The sequence below is a fragment of the Aquarana catesbeiana genome, linkage group LG06 (genome assembly GCF_042186555.1).
Source record: "Aquarana catesbeiana isolate 2022-GZ linkage group LG06, ASM4218655v1, whole genome shotgun sequence".
Lineage (NCBI taxonomy): Eukaryota > Metazoa > Chordata > Amphibia > Anura > Ranidae > Aquarana > Aquarana catesbeiana.
In genome coordinates, this window is record NC_133329.1 from 411200194 (window position 1) to 411216519 (window position 16326).

The following is a 16326-nucleotide window of genomic DNA, read 5'->3' on the forward strand; positions in this document are numbered from 1 at the left end:
ACAGAGGAGCTTACACTCTAATGTCCCCTCCCCCACAGTCACACACTATTATTATTATACATTTATATAGCTCTGACATATACCGCAGTGCTGTACAGAGAACATTCCTCCTCTTGGATTGGGGAAATGAATGTGTATGTAGTTCCGTCTCTGTTTACAGCAATGCTGCAAATCCTGCCGGCCGGTATAATGACTCCCATCCTTCGCCGTCCTCGGATTTTTATCTCATTTTCCTCCCAGGAAATCGTATTCTGCGGCTGGCAGTTTCCTTGTGTTATGGAAATAAGCACAGCGCCCGATCGGAAAGGTTAATGATTTCAGCCACTCGACTTAATAATTCCCGTTTTTTTTTTCGAATATATTTTTGGCTCTTCAGTTGATTTGTGTGATGAATATTCATTGTTGTGTGTGGTGGAGCTCATATAGCGATGGCCGCCGTACACTTTGCCCCTCGTCTCTAATTCTTTACTAATGCAACATTTTAATTATTTGCCGCAATGGGACTCTCACCGTGAAGATTCACAGAATAACTGGTGGTGGGGTGGGGATCTGCGGGGACTCAAAATTTACAAATTATTATGCAAAAAGCAAATGATCTTTCGATGCGTTATTTGCGTTTGGATGGTCATTGGCAGCATACGATGGATTGAGGGGAATTATGTCAATAAGAAATCATTGTTCTTTGTGGAGGTTAAAGAAGTGCAGCCACCTCCAATGGCCTCCTCCAGCTGCCTCCCTCAGCCCTCTCCAATGACTTGCTCCATGTGACTCCTCCAGCCTCCTCCAATGGCCTGCTCCACGGGCCTGCTCCATGGGCCTCCTCCAGTCTTCTCCAATAGCCTGTCCATGGGCCTCCTCCACGGGGCCTCCTCCACGGGGCCTCCTCCACGGGGCCTCCTCCACGGGCCTGCTCCATGGGCCTCCTCCAATGGCCTGCTCCATGGGCCTCCTCCAATGGCCTGCTCCATGGGCCTCCTCCAATGGCCTGCTCCATGGGCCTCCTCCAATGGCCTGCTCCATGGGCCTCCTCCAATGGCCTGCTCCATGGGCCTCCTCCAATGGCCTGCTCCATGGGCCTCCTCCAATGGCCTGCTCCATGGGCCTCCTCCAATGGCCTGCTCCATGGGCCTCCTCCAATGGCCTGCTCCATGGGCCTCCTCCAATGGCCTGCTCCATGGGCCTCCTCCAATGGCCTGCTCCATGGGCCTCCTCCAATGGCCTGCTCCATGGGCCTCCTCCATGGGCCTCTTCCAGTCTCCTCCAATGGCCTGCTCCATGGGCCTCTTCCAGTCTCCTCCAATGGCCTGCTCCATGGGCCTCTTCCAGTCTCCTCTCGTGGCCTGCTCCATGGGCCTCTTCCAGTCTCCTCCAGTGGCCTGCTCCATGGGCCTCTTCCAGTCTCCTCCAGTGGCCTGCTCCATGGGCCTCTTCCAGTCTCCTCCAGTGGCCTGCTCCATGGGCCTCTTCCAGTCTCCTCCAGTGGCCTGCTCCATGGGCCTCTTCCAGTCTCCTCCAGTGGCCTGCTCCATGGGCCTCTTCCAGTCTCCTCCAGTGGCCTGCTCCATGGGCCTCTTCCAGTCTCCTCCAGTGGCCTGCTCCATGGGCCTCTTCCAGTCTCCTCCAGTGGCCTGCTCCATGGGCCTCTTCCAGTCTCCTCCAGTGGCCTGCTCCATGGGCCTCTTCCAGTCTCCTCAAAGCAACTATCGGAGTATATGGAGGTTTTTGTTCTCACTTTGATGTGATGGGTTTGATTTACTGAAGACAATAAGGATGTGGACTTTGCAGGGGAATTTTCCCTTAGCATAGTGAATGAGGTGAAATTTCGCTTTACAAAGACCCAATTGCGTCTAAGGAAAAAAAAAAAAACACTTTTTGTTTTCTTGCACATGGTTGGCTGATGGAAGTCGGCAGAGCTTCACCTCATTCATTAAGCTAAAGGAAAGTTCCCTATCCAAGTGAGCGGCCCATTTGCCTTTAGTAAATTCCCCTCCTGCCCCCTCCCTGCCGCTACATCTCAGCCACGTTGCGGCCGCCATCCTCGTCTTTCGTTCCGTTTTATGTTCCCGCTCGGGGCTGTGCCGGTTGTACGGATCTTAAACCTCTCCTCCAGTTATCAGCCGCGGACACACTGGCATTTTTAATTACTTTTTTTTGCTCAGATGTGATATTTCACTCCTCGTCTTTTCGACGCCCCGGGTATCCGCCCGGCCGGTGAGAGGAAGATGAATGGCGCTCCCGGGAGTTTCGTGTTCGAAATCTTCAATAAATATATATATATTTTTTTTTTAACCTTCGGATGTCAGTTTCTATTCTACATTTTAACATCTCGCCGCTCCCACACGTACTTATTTTTCTTTCCATCGCTCCTTTGCGCATATTATTTTTTCCCGCTGATAATTGTTTTCTACTCAACCTGGAAAATGCCAATCCGAGGCTGACGGAATAAAGACGCAGCGTGGGGCCGGTGTAAAAATAAGCCTCTCTAACAAACGCCGGGTGTTAAATGGCTGCTGCGTGATTGGTGGCGTTGGGCGGGCGTACGTGCGCATTGTTTCCCTCTGGGACCCCGCCGAGAACTGTATGATTGAAACGGAATTGGGCAGGATGGCGATTTCCCCGCTGCACCGTCAACCTGTCGCCAGCAGAATAGGATTGTGTATAGATCTCTCGTCCGCAGAGCTGACACCTGTTCAATAAGCTGGCTTGTAGACTTTCAGTGCCTTTAAAACTGCTTATGGACTACAAAGCCCAGCATACCCTTCCTGGTGTCAGTATAAAGACCACACAATCATTGCAGTTGGGTTTCTGCTGAGGGCTTCTCTATTGATGGAGTGCTAATTTTAGTTTGCTCTATGCGCGTATTCACCTTGTGCTGCTGATCTCATGCAGTCTATTTGCAGCCATTTCACGCCTACTTGCGCTCCGGCTGTGGCTTGCACGGCATTTCTGTGGCTCGCTGCGCACCGAGAACGAGCGAAATAGGAGCAGTTCATTCATTTTAATGGACCAGATGTGATAAAAAAATCTCAACATGACTCATAAATTCCGGGTTGCCGCTCAGTAGTAACGCTGCACCAATGTAGAACTTGCCCTACGCACGCCGCGGGTGACGAACGATCGTTCCCCAGATTGTAGACAAGAGGGCGACCCTTCCATTGTATATAAGCATTGAAGCCAAGACTTTTCTATGAGGAGGGGAAACATTGTGTCCATTCCTGGCAGTCTGTGATTCAGTGGGCTGATCATTTTTAGCAGATGAAATCCCCTTACTGAGTGATGTTTTGTTTGCTCTGTTCTCTGATGCTATGTGCACCAAACATGGCAACTGTCCCGGATTTGCAGGGACAGTTCCGCATCTTGGTCCTCTGTCCTGCTGATGCTGTGTCCTGGGATCCAAGCATTGTGAGATTATAATTGCTTTGCTCTCTGATGTGATGCTGCTAATCTTCTGCACTTATTTCCTGTCCACATATTCTATACATGCTAACTGTCCTGGATTTGCAGGGACAGTCCCGCATCTTGGTCTTCTGTCCTGCTGATGCTGTGTCCTGAGATCCAAACATCCTGAGATTTTAATTGCTTTGTTCTATGATGTAATGCTGCTAATCTTCTGCAGCTATTTTTTGTACACATGTACTACATATGCTAACTGTCCTGGATTTTCAGGGACAGTCCCGCATTTGCAGGGACAGTCCCGCATCTTGGTCCTGTGTCCTGGGATCCAAGCATCGTGAGATTATAATTGCTTTATTCTATGATGTAATGCTGCTAATCTTCTGCAGCTATTTCTTGTCCACATGTACTACACATGCTAACTGTCCCGGATTTGCAGGGACAGTCCCGCATCTTGGTCCTGGGATCCAAGCATCGTGAGATTATAATTGCTTTGCTCTCTGATGTAATGCTGCTAACCTTCTGCAGCTATTTCCTGTCCACATATACTATACATGCTAACTGTCCCGGATTTGCAAGGACAGTCCCGCATCTTGGTCCTCTGTCCTGCTGATGCTGTGTCCTGGGATCCAAGCATCATGAAATTTCAATTGCTTTGCTCTCTGATGTAATGCTGCTAATCTTCTGTAGCTATTTCTTGTCCACATGTACTACACATGTTAACTGTCCCGGATTTGCAGGGATAGTCCTGCATCTTTGTCCTCTGTCTTGCTGATACTGTGTCCTGGGCTCCCAGCATCATGACATTTTATAGGAGTTGTAAAGGCAGGAGGTGCATTCTATGCATTAGGATAAAAAGCCTTCTGTGTGCTGCAGCCCCCATCTGTCCCCCCTAACACCCACCTGAGGTCCCTCCCTGTTCAGTGATGTCCACGAGTGTCTCAGCCTTTCCAGATTCTCCCTACTGATTGGCTGAGACACAGCAGCGGCGCCCTTAGCTCCCGCTGCTGTCAAAGTCAGCTAGCCAATCAGGGAAGAGAGGGCGCCGGGTCGGGGCTCCGTGTCTGAATGGGACTCGGCTCGGGGGCCCCCATAGCAAGCTGCTTGCTTTGGGGGCACTGATCAGGAGGGAGAGCCCAGGAGCACAGAAGAGGGACCTGAGAAGAGGAGGATCCGGGCTGCTCTGTGTAAATCCACTGCAACAGAGCAGGTAAGTATGACATGTTTGTTTGTTTTTTTTATAGGGAAAAAAACGAGACTTTACAATCGCTTAATTTTCTCCGTGCTCTGATGAAATGCTGCGAATCTCCTGAAGTCCTTTCCTGTGTACGTTCTCTATTTGTGCCAACTGTCCCGGATTTTCAGGGATAGTCCCACATCTTGGTTCTCAGTCCTGCTGATGTTGTGTCCTCGGCTGTGTGCTGGGATCCCAGCATCATGACATTTTAATTGCTCTGTTCTCTAATCTAATGCTTCTAGTCTCCTGCAACCACTTCCTCGCTACATGCACCAAGCAACTGTCCCGGATTTGCAGGGGCGGCCCCACCTCTTGGTCCCCTGTACTGCTGATGCTGTGTCCTGGTGCCATGTCCTGGGATCCCAGCATCATGGCCTTTTAATTGCTCTGATGCAATGCTGCTAATCTCCTGCAGCCACTTCCTGTCTACATGCACTGTACATGTCAGCTGTCCCGGATTTGCAGGGACAGTCCTGCCTCTTGGCCTTCTGTTTCGTGCTTATTCTGTGTCCTGGGATCCTAGCATCAACCTTATGTGTGTTGCTGCACATGCTCAGTAACTCAAAAAGGCAGGCTGCAAGTGCATGTTCTCTGCCTGTTGTCTACACGTCAATTGGGTTTGGTGGGCAGTCCCTGATTATTTAGAGGCGGGGTCTAGACAGGTGGGTGGGGTCATATCACAGGGTTCGGGTCCATAATGTTGGTATGTATGCATTCTACCGATACCTGAATGCTATTTCTCAGGATGGGGGCTCCCGGATGGTGACAACAGCGGATCATTCAGTAGGAAGAGGGGGACAAAGCGTTGTCACTCTAAAAACAGGAAGTGCCTGAACAAGGGCCATTGTGGCAGGATCACCAGGGATTGTTTTAATGAAAGCTGCAGATCACCTATTGATGGCATTGTGCTGCCAATGAGCTCACAAGGAGTTAAACCGTCGCGGTGCGCGAAATTAAAGTTTGCCCGTGTAGGTCGGCCCGCGGGATCAGCCGAACCTTCTTGTCCTGGCAGGAGACCTGTTTTTCCATTTGAAATGACATCGTTCTCTGCCCGTGTTTTGGGACGGGGATCTGAATGACAGTTGCCTGGTAACTCCGCATAGCAGAGCAGTCCTTGATTTGTGCGAGAAGTGAAAAAAAAAAAAAAAAAACGCCACCGAGAGGTGAGGGATTAATCTGCCCGCCTGCCGCCATTTACATATCCATGCGGCTTTTCATCGCATTAATATTTCACCGTGTTTGTGCCATCTGGAAATTGACTCTATACGGCGCGTCAGTGGCAGCGCGGTGGGGGGCGCGTTCTGTGATGGCGAGGGGATGCCCACGGGTCTGATTCGCCCAATGATAGGGAGCGCGGTACTTGTAACCATCAGGCGATGCTGGGGTAAAGGCCTGTTGCTGGATGCAAAGATCTTCCGCCGCGCTGGGCAATATATGAGGAAGATTTATCAACTTTTGCTGCACGGCGAGGGAGAGCGAAACAGGCGCGGCGATACGTTTAATGGAGCAGATGTGATATAAAATCTCAGTGTGACTCATAAATTTCCCCCGCTGCCGCTCAGTGGCAGCGCCGCGCCAATGTATATTCTGCGCTACACACACCGAGAGAATGATGAGAAATGAGCAATCGCTCCCCAGATCATAGACAAGAGGGGCAACCCTTCCATGGTAGCCAAGTGTTTCCCACGAGGAGGAGTAACATTGTATCCATTCCTGGCAGTCTGTGATTGGGTGCGCTAATCTTTCATTGTTCTCCATGAAAGCGCTTCTATTGCCCAAATGTTACAATCTAACCAATTGCTGCTTTCAGTCAATTTTAAAGTAGGTGCAACCCCTAACTGACATTTATTTTGCCCCCTGCTCTGATGCAATGCTGCTGATCTTATGCTGCCACTTCCTGTCTGCACTATACATGCCAGCTGTCCCGGATTTGCAGGGACAGTCCCGCATCTTGGCCCTCTGTCCTGCATTCGCAGGGACAGTCCCCCATCTTGGTTCTCTGTCCCGTATTTGCAGGAACAGTCCCCCATCTTGGCCCTTTGACCCGCATTTGCAGGGACAGTCCCACATCTTGATCCTCTGTCCCGCATTTGCAGGGACAGTCCCATACCTTGGCAATCTATCCCGGGTTTACAGGGACAGTCCCACACCTTGGCCCTCACTTTGGCCCTCTATCCTGGGTTTGCAGGGGCAGTCCCACACCTTGGCCCTCTGTCCTGGGTTTGCAGGGACAGTCCCGCATCTTGATCCTCTGTCCCGCATTTGCAGGGACAGTCCCATACCTTGGCAATCTATCCCGGGTTTGCAGGGACAGTCCCACACCTTGGCCCTCACTTTGGCCCTCTATCCTGGGTTTGCAGGGACAGTCCTGCACCTTGGCCCTCTGCCCTGGGTTTGCAGGGACAGTCCCGCATCTTGGCCCTCTGTCCTGGGTTTGCAGGGACAGTCCCGCATCTTGGCCCTCTGTCCTGGGTTTGCAGGGACAGTCCCGCATCTTGGCCCTCTGTCCTGGGTTTGCAGGGACAGTCCCGCATCTTGGCCCTCTGTCCTGGGTTTGCAGGGACAGTCCCGCATCTTGGCCCTCTGTCCTGGGTTTGCAGGGACAGTCCCGCATCTTGGCCCTCTGTCCTGGGTTTGCAGGGACAGTCCCGCATCTTGGCCCTCTGTCCTGGGTTTGCAGGGACAGTCCCGCATCTTGGCCCTCTGTCCTGGGTTTGCAGGGACAGTCCCGCATCTTGGCCCTCTGTCCTGGGTTTGCAGGGACAGTCCCACACATTGGCCCTCTGTCCTGGGTTTGCAGGGACAGTCCCACACCTTGGCCCTCTATCCTGGATTTGCAGAGACAGTCCCACACCTTGGCCCTCTATCCTGGATTTGCAGAGACAGTCCCACACCTTGGCCCTCTATCCTGGGTTTACAGGGACAGTCCCCCAGCTTGGCCCCCTGTCCTGGATTTTGCAGGGACAGTCCCGCTTACCTCCTAACTTTCCGAAATGGGAATGAGGGACACCTATTAGCAAAAGTATGTAGGCATAGGACACACCCCCTGCCATGTCCACCTTAAAGGAGAATTGTGTAAAAAAAAAAAAATGATTGGATTAAACCCACAAGTGCTTTTTACCACTACTATTCCTTTATATTGGCTTTTGGTATTTACAAATGCAGCAATTTAGAAATTGGATGAAAGGTTTAGCTCTGGGAAACACTTTTTGAAAGATAAATAGTGCATTTTATATACAATATATAGATCAGACCAAACTGAGGGACAAATGAGGAGAAAGAGGGACATTGTACCAAATCAGGGACAGTCCCTCGAAATCAGGGACAGTTGGGAGCTATGGTCCCGCACCTTGTCCTAAAGATGATGTGTCCAGGGCCATGTCCCGGGATCACAGTATCAACCTTTTATGTTAGTTTCTGCACATGCTCTGTTAATCAAAAAGGCATTAATTGCCAGGATTGAGACTGTGAGTAGACAGTCCGAATATATTTGGAGGTCGTGTCTGCGTGGGACCACCCCATAAAGTGATGGGTGGTCCCCACTCATTTTAGAGGCAGTGTTTGGGCAGGACCAACCCATATAGTGGGCATGGTTTTTTGGCATGCCCCCTCTGAAAGTGGGAGGAGAGAAGGGAAGCCGTGGGCGGGGTTAGTCCCCGTTGACACCTGAACATTTTGTTAAATGCGAGCAAAATTGCGTGTTTGATAGACATGTGTTGCACTTGCAATAGCATTCCTTGGTTATGGCACCCCAAACCCGGCAAGCAGACGCATGTTTTTTCTGTATGGAAAAATGCGCCACATACAGGTCAAACCGCATGGTTAAAAAATAGTACAGGAAGTTCAATGCTCAAAAATCGGCATGAGCTACTTTGAAGCGTGTCGGACATTCCATTGATGGATAAAAGGACCGCCCTATGCTTGTAGCGTGGAAACGCACAAAATGTGCATACATGCGACGCCAGACGTTGCAGGTCATAGTGTGAGGGGGGTCTTAAGTGTCTCAGGGGGCCGTTGTTAAGAATGCATTGCACTTCAGCGATCGCTTTTCCTAGGACTGGTTTCTTGATGGTGACAGCAGTGGACCATGTCGGTGTACTTGTAGTCTTCATCAGAAGCCCATGTAATAGGGTGACAACGCAGGAGCACAATCAGGAGACGGGGACAGAGCATTGTCACCCTGTAACAGGAAGTGCCTGAACAGGGACCTTCATGGCAGGATCATCAGGAGTTGTTTAAACGGACGCAGATATAAAAATATTAAAAAGAAACATTTGAAACAAACTTGTTGAAGCCTAAAGGAGACTTTAGTGTTAATGTTTACATCTACCTGTCATGGCGACTATTGCTGGAATCTCCCCCCCCCCCCCCAACCACAGTGAATATGGTCAGTGGCTGCAATGTCCGTAATTATTCAGTCTGTGGAACAGGATGGCGATTAGTCAGGGTTGGGGTCTGGACCCCCCATGACGTATCCTATTTCCACATTCTCACCTGCGTCTAATGTGTGAAATAGGCAAGGTGCCTCGTTTGCATAGTCCTCCTCCGGCTGGCATGCAAATGAGCCACGTGATCAGAGAAAATTAGCATATTAGTTGTCCGAGCGGGCAGGAATTGCACAGTACGGTGAATTTGGGACGCTCTGCTAAGGTTTTGGTACATTTACATTTCATTTATTGCATCGATTTGGGTTTTGCAAGAAAAAATAAGATATCTTCATGGCTGCTGTGTAGGAAGAGCGTTGGTTGCCTGTACATGAAGATGGGGAGGCAAAGGGTCACTCCACCTGGAACTGATATTTCATTGATGGATGCGCCAGACTTTAACCCACCTGACGTTTTTTGTGTCTCGCCGAGAATGTATTGGGAAGACCTCTGTGGAGTTCCCGGGTTTGTCAGATGATGCCATCTCCTTCCTGGCCTCCATGGTGGTTGTGTAAAGGTCTGTATCTCAGTGACTGTTGGGAAGAACGCTGTGGAGTTCCTGGGTTTGTCAGATGATGCCATCTCCTTACTGGCCTCCATGGTGGTTGTGTCAGGGTCTGTGTCTCAGTGACTCTGTTGGGAGGACCTCTGTGAAGCTCCCGGGTTTGTCAGATGATGCCATCTCCTTCCTGGCCTCCATGGTGGTTGTGTAAAGGTCTGTGTCTCAGTGACTCTGTTGGGAGGACCTCTGTGGAGCTCCCGGGTTTGTCAGATGATGCCATCTCCTTCCTGGCCTCCATGGTGGTTGTGTAAAGGTCTGTGTCTCAGCGACTCTGTTGGGAGGACCTCTGTGGAGTCCCCGGGTTTGTCAGATGATGCCATCTCCTTCCTGGCCTCCATGAGTGTTGAGTAAGGGTCTATACTGATGGGCTTCTTTGCTTCAAAGGGATTTTGAATTCCTATACAAGTCAATGGGATTAAAAAACCCTCTTGAAGCAGGTCCGCTGCCATTCACAAGGTCAACTGCAGGTCAGATGCACCTGTCAGTGAAGCACCTCAAACCGATGCTATCAAGCCCATTGACCCAGGCCCTAAGTCCATCTATTGGAGAATAGTGAACGTGGCCCCACCAGCTGAGCATTGGGCCTCTGATTTTACAGCACTCACCTCCTAAGGGTGAAAAGCACCTTCACCCGTGTAGACGAAAGTCTTTTGTACCGACCCTGTTCACGTCACTGGAATATAAAACGCATTGTTCCCACAAATATGAGGAATGGGATGAGTCTTCAGCTCTTGAAAGCCTTTAAAATGCGTTGGCCTCCATCTTTAAAAACAACCCACTTGTTCTACAGCGAAGGCGATTGTCCGCCTGTACCATCTTCAGGTTGGGGATGTACCCAGGCTTACCACATCGTCTTAAATGACCATTTCAGAACATGGTTGAGTCGGCATGCACAGGAGCTCACAATAGTACAGAGCGGATGTCGTCGATGTTAGAATAGAGAAATTCAGGACACAAGGAAACCCGCTCACTTCCTGTTGTGTCTCTGGGACAGGAAGTGAAGTGAAATTCCCTCTAATGGCACATAGAAGGCAAAATATTAAAACCGGGCAAGGGTCAAATAATCTCTACCTTATCCAAAACTAGAAAGAGAAGATTTTGCTTTACATTCACTTTGCTGTACAGACTGTTAATACACATCCTCATCCCCATCCTCATCCTCACCAATACATATCCTCATCTTCCTCCACATCAATACACATCCTCATCCTCCTCCACATCAATCCACATTCTCATCTTCATCCTCCTCCACATTAATACACATCCTCCTCTTCCTCCACATCAATACACATCCTCATCCTCATCCTCATCCACATCAATACACATCCTCATCTTCCTCCACATCAATACACATCCTCATCCTCATCCTCCTCCACATTAATACACATCCTCATCTTCCTCCACATCAATACACATCCTCATCCTTCTCCACATCAATCCACATCCTCATCTTCATCCTCCTCCACATTAATACACATCCTCTATTAGAATATAGAACATAATTTATTCTCTTCTGTTGTCTTCTGGTTGGTTACTAATCATTCTTCTCTCTATTCTCAGGCTCCTTCCGGAACGATGGACTGAAAGCTACTGACGTCCTCCCCACACTGAAGGAGAAGGTGGCCTTTGTGTCAGGTATGGTGACCGCTCCTCATATGTCATACACGGCCTGTTATTGGTTTATTTGGAGGATTTGTAGTTGGTACTTTTACGGAGGATGAAATGCATGGAATGAGCTGTCAGCCGGGGGAATTATCAGCTGTCTTCACATTTATCTCAGATATTCCTCTTCCTCTGCTGCTAAAATTAGTTCCAGATACACGTCTACTCCGGGGTCATCACCTTCCTCTTCCACTTTCAGCATCATGTTCACAAGCATCAAACAACCAACATGATGGCTGAACAATAGAACGTCGTCGTTGTCTCTGTGTGTGTGTGCGCACATTACATGCTCAGCGCCAATGCATGGCCTTCACACCTCAGATCAGCCCCAATGCATGCCCTTCACACCTCAGATCAGCTCCAATGCATGCCCTTCACACCTCAGATCAGCCCCAATGCATGGCCTTCACACCTCACATCGGCCCCAATGCATGGCCTTCACACCTCAGATCTGCCCAATGCATGGCCTTCACACCTCACATAGGCCCCAATGCATGCACTTCACACCTCAGATCAGCCCCAATGCATGCACTTCACACCTCAGATCAGCCCCAATGCATGCCCTTCACACCTCAGATCAGCCCCAATGCATGCCCTTCACACCTCAGATCAGCCCCAATGCATGCCCTTCACACCTCAGATCAGCCCCAATGCATGCCCTTCACACCTCAGATCAGCCCCAATGCATGCACTTCACACCTCAGATCAGCCCCAATGCATGCCCTTCACACCTCAGATCAGCCCCAATGCATGCCCTTCACACCTCAGATCAGCCCCAATGCATGCCCTTCACACCTCAGATCAGCCCCAATGCATGCCCTTTACACATCTCAGATCAGCCTGTACCTTTACGTATGCTGGGTACCGCTGTAGGTGTGTGGATGGGCTTCCTATGCACAGCACTCTGAATTTCTCAGCCAGTTAGCTGGTTAATTACAGCCAAGAGCAGCGGGTGCCAACATGAATGGCATTGAATGCCCAGCTGGGCAAGCATTAGACATGTGCACTGCCAAAAAATGTGTTGGTTTTCGTTTCGTTCGTTTTTTTTTTTTTTTTTTTTTCGTTTCTCAGGTCATTCGTTATGATCAAAATTCTAAAATCCGAAATAACTAACTAATAACTTAAATTAGAGGTATTCAGAATTTCCTTTCAAATTGGCTGTTAGTGAACGTAACGAATACGAATTTATCCGAAATAACGAATGCCGCATGTAAACGAATGGAACAGAACGAATTAATAATATAACGTTTTTATTATTATTATTAGTTTGTTACGTTCCATTCGTTTAGATGCGGCGTTCGTTATTTCGGATAAATTCGTATTCGTTACGTTCACTAACAGCCAAATTTTAAAGGAAATTCCAATACCTATAATTTAATAGTTAATAATTTAACTACTACTATTTCAAATGTTTGAATTTTTGGTTTCCCGAATTTTCAAATATTCGAATTTACGAATGTTTGGGAAATTTCGTTAAAAGGCTTTTCGTTAATTCAGATATTGCCGAATTAACGAATTTTGTCAAAATACGTTAAACTAATTTGGAACAAAGCGAATTGCACATGTCTAGCGGGCATGACGGTGGTTGCTGATGCTTGGTCTGCTCCGTAGTTCACTAAAGGTCCCTTTTGGTCTCTTAAATATCCCATTGGAAGTGTTTTGTTTTATCTGTTACATTGTTTCCAGATCTCTGTGAACTACAGAACACCTCCCTCCTATGATATAGAGATAAAGAGAGGGGAAGGTGTTTTATAGTCCTGGTTTAAGGTGACAACACTGCTCCTCCATCAATACAGTGAGCATAATTCGCGGATTAATGATAAACGAATTGCGGCTCGGGGTCGTTGGTTGTGCGCGGCTCTCAGTTTGGAGACGTCACATGTAACATCTGGCGGGATGAACGTTGTTATCAGTGATGTACGTTGTGGAATGAATCCCGGCGGGACGCTGGAATCTGCTGACTTGGCTCACACTGAAGACGCTCCATAGATAAAGCGTTGGCGGCGTTCTGTGATCCGGGGGAATCGCAGGGTTCAAATCGCACACAAATTTATCTGGGACTTGGCAGACGACTTCTATAGGATCTCACTTCAGTGATGAATTGTCTCTTCAACCGTCAGCCTGAAACGTGCAGCATCAGAGCCCCTGGAGGGTAGACTGAAATATCGGGGATAAAGCGCAGGCTCCTCAAGTATCCCAGTTTATAACCTGGAGCAAAACAGCCGGAGCCACTGAGAAACTGCTGATCCTTGTGCTGCCCTGTTGTGTTAGGCCTGGACCGACTTTGGAAGTATCTGTTGTGCCCCCCCGCTCTCTTACCATCCCTAACCCGACCCCCTCTCTCTGTCCATTCCCTACCCCACCCCCCACTCTTCAGCCTTCCCTACCCCACCCCCCCCTCTTCAGCCTTCCCTACCCCACCCCCCACTCTTCAGCCTTCCCTACCCCACCCCCAACTCTTCAGCCTTCCCTACCCCACCCCCCACTCTTCAGCCTTCCCTACCCCACCCCCAACTCTTCAGCCTTCCCTACCCCACCCCCAACTCTTCAGCCTTCCCTACCCCACCCCCCAACTCTTCATCCTTCCCTACCCCACCCCCAACTCTTCATCCTTCCCTACCCCACCCCCCAACTCTTCAGCCTTCCCTACCCCACCCCCAACTCTTCATCCTTCCCTACCCCACCCCCCAACTCTTCAGCCTTCCCTACCCCACCCCCAACTCTTCAGCCTTCCCTACCCCACCCCCAACTCTTCAGCCTTCCCTACCCCACCCCCAACTCTTCAGCCTTCCCTACCCCACCCCCAACTCTTCAGCCTTCCCTACCCCACCCCCAACTCTTCAGCCTTCCCTACCCCACCCCCAACTCTTCAGCCTTCCCTACCCCACCCCCAACTCTTCAGCCTTCCCTACCCCACCCCCAACTCTTCAGCCTTCCCTACCCCACCCCCAACTCTTCAGCCTTCCCTACCCCACCCCCAACTCTTCAGCCTTCCCTACCCCACCCCCAACTCTTCAGCCTTCCCTACCCCACCCCCAACTCTTCAGCCTTCCCTACCCCACCCCCAACTCTTCAGCCTTCCCTACCCCACCCCCAACTCTTCAGCCTTCCCTACCCCACCCCCAACTCTTCAGCCTTCCCTACCTCACCCCCAACTCTCTGGCCTTTCCTACCTCACCCCCAACTCTCTGGCCTTTCCTACCCCACCCCCAACTTTCTGGCCTTTCCTACCCCACCCCCAACTCTCTGGCCTTTCCTACCCCACCCCCAACTCTCTGGCCTTTCCTACCCCACCCCCAACTCTCTGGCCCTTCCTTCCCGGTCCCCGCTCTCTGGCCTTTGATATCCCAGCCCCCACTCTCTTACCATCCCTAACCCGACCCCCCCCTCTCTTTTTCTCTTTCTCCCTCTCTCTCTCTCTCTCTCTCTCTCTCTCTCTCTCTCTCTCTCTCTCTCTCTCTCTCTCTCTCTCTCTCTCTCTCTCTCTCTCTCTCTCTCTCTCTCTCTCTCTCTCTCTCTCTCTCTCTCTCTCTCTCTCTCTCTCTCTCTATTCCCTACCCCACCCCCAACTCTCTGGCCTTTTCTACCCCACCCCCAACTCTTCAGCCCTCCCTACCCCACCCTCCGCTCTCTGGCCCTCCCTACCCCACCCTCCGCTCTCTGGCCCTCCCTACCCCACCCTCCGCTCTCTGGCCCTCCCTACCCCACCCTCCGCTCTCTGGCCCTCCCTACCCCACCCTCCGCTCTCTGGCCCTCCCTACCCCTCCCCCCGCTCTCTGGCCCTCCCTACCCCTCCCCCCGCTCTCTGGCCCTCCCTACCCCTCCCCTCGCTCTCTGGCCCTCCCTACCCCTCCCCTCACTCTCTGGCCCTCCCTACCCCTCCCCTCACTCTCTGGCCTTCACTACCCCAACCCCCCCCTCTGGCCCTCCCATCCCGACCCTCTGGCCCTCCCTACACCACCCCCGCCCTCATAATACCCCACCCTTGTGAATGTATATCAATCATTTCATAGAACCTCTCACATCTGTCCGCATTTCCTTGTTGACGCCATTTGGCTCCTCTGGTCACATCTGCCACCAGTGGTCTCTCCTTTGTGGTCAGTCGCTGCACTCCTGCTTCTTTCCCATCCCTGTGTTTGGTTGACCTGACCTCTCCACTATGTCTGCGTGCTTACAGAGGAGAGGGCGGAGCCCCTCTGTGTGGTAATGGGCGGAGCCCCTCTGTGTGGTAATGGGAGGAGCGTCTGTTTTACACATTTATAATCCAGAAAATGTATTTAGTGATGGAAATTTTAAACCAAAAATGCATTATTTTGCTGCCCTTTATAGATGGGCAAAAATATTCCAAAAAAATCCGACCCGATACAATGAATACATAATGTGTGTATTGTATTAAACACACAATACAATGTATAGAAATATCAATGTGTGCGCTACAAAGTATAATAATATGATATTTAAAATCACTGATCACCAACACCACCCAATAACTGAACCAGAAATCATTCCACAGAAATATATATCCAAAAAAAGACAATTTACAAACCGAAAATAAATGAAAATGCAAAAAAAAATATATATATATATAATATATATTTTTTTTTAATTTGCAAACTAAAAAAATAAATGGAGAAAAAAGTATTTCATTTAATTAATTTTTTTGCTCTGTTAATTTTGTTTTTTTATGTACATTTCTGCACAGGTGTTATTTCTGGTTCAGTTGTTGGGTGATGTTGGTGATCAGTGAGATCAGTTGTAATATTTTCATACTTTTGTAGCGCACACATCTATATTTGTATACATTGTATTCTGTGTGTGTGTTTGGTGAATTACGATACACAAATTATGTATGCGGTGCGCTGAGTTGGGTCGGAGTCCTCCGGGGCTCTTGTTGGGGTGCGCTGAGCTGGGTCGGAGTCCTCCGGGGCTCTTGGGGTGCGCTGAGTTGGGTAGGAGTCCTCCGGGGCTCTTGGGGTGCACTGAGTTGGGTCGGAGTCCTCCGGGGCTCTTGGGGTGCACTGAGTTGGGTCGGAGTCCTACAAGGCTCT

The 16326-nt window shown here is 50.0% G+C and overlaps 1 protein-coding gene across 1 annotated transcript in view; it reads left to right on the forward strand.

Annotated features, from left to right (window-relative positions):
- The window catches only part of LOC141147283 (kalirin-like), a gene marked incomplete in the record, with an annotated part of 76859 nt that overhangs the window by 12276 nt on the left and 48257 nt on the right, over window positions 1-16326 (forward strand). Inside the window, 1 exon segment of the mRNA XM_073634492.1 lies at window positions 11177-11251. Within this exon segment, the coding sequence (XP_073490593.1) occupies window positions 11177-11251 (75 nt within the window).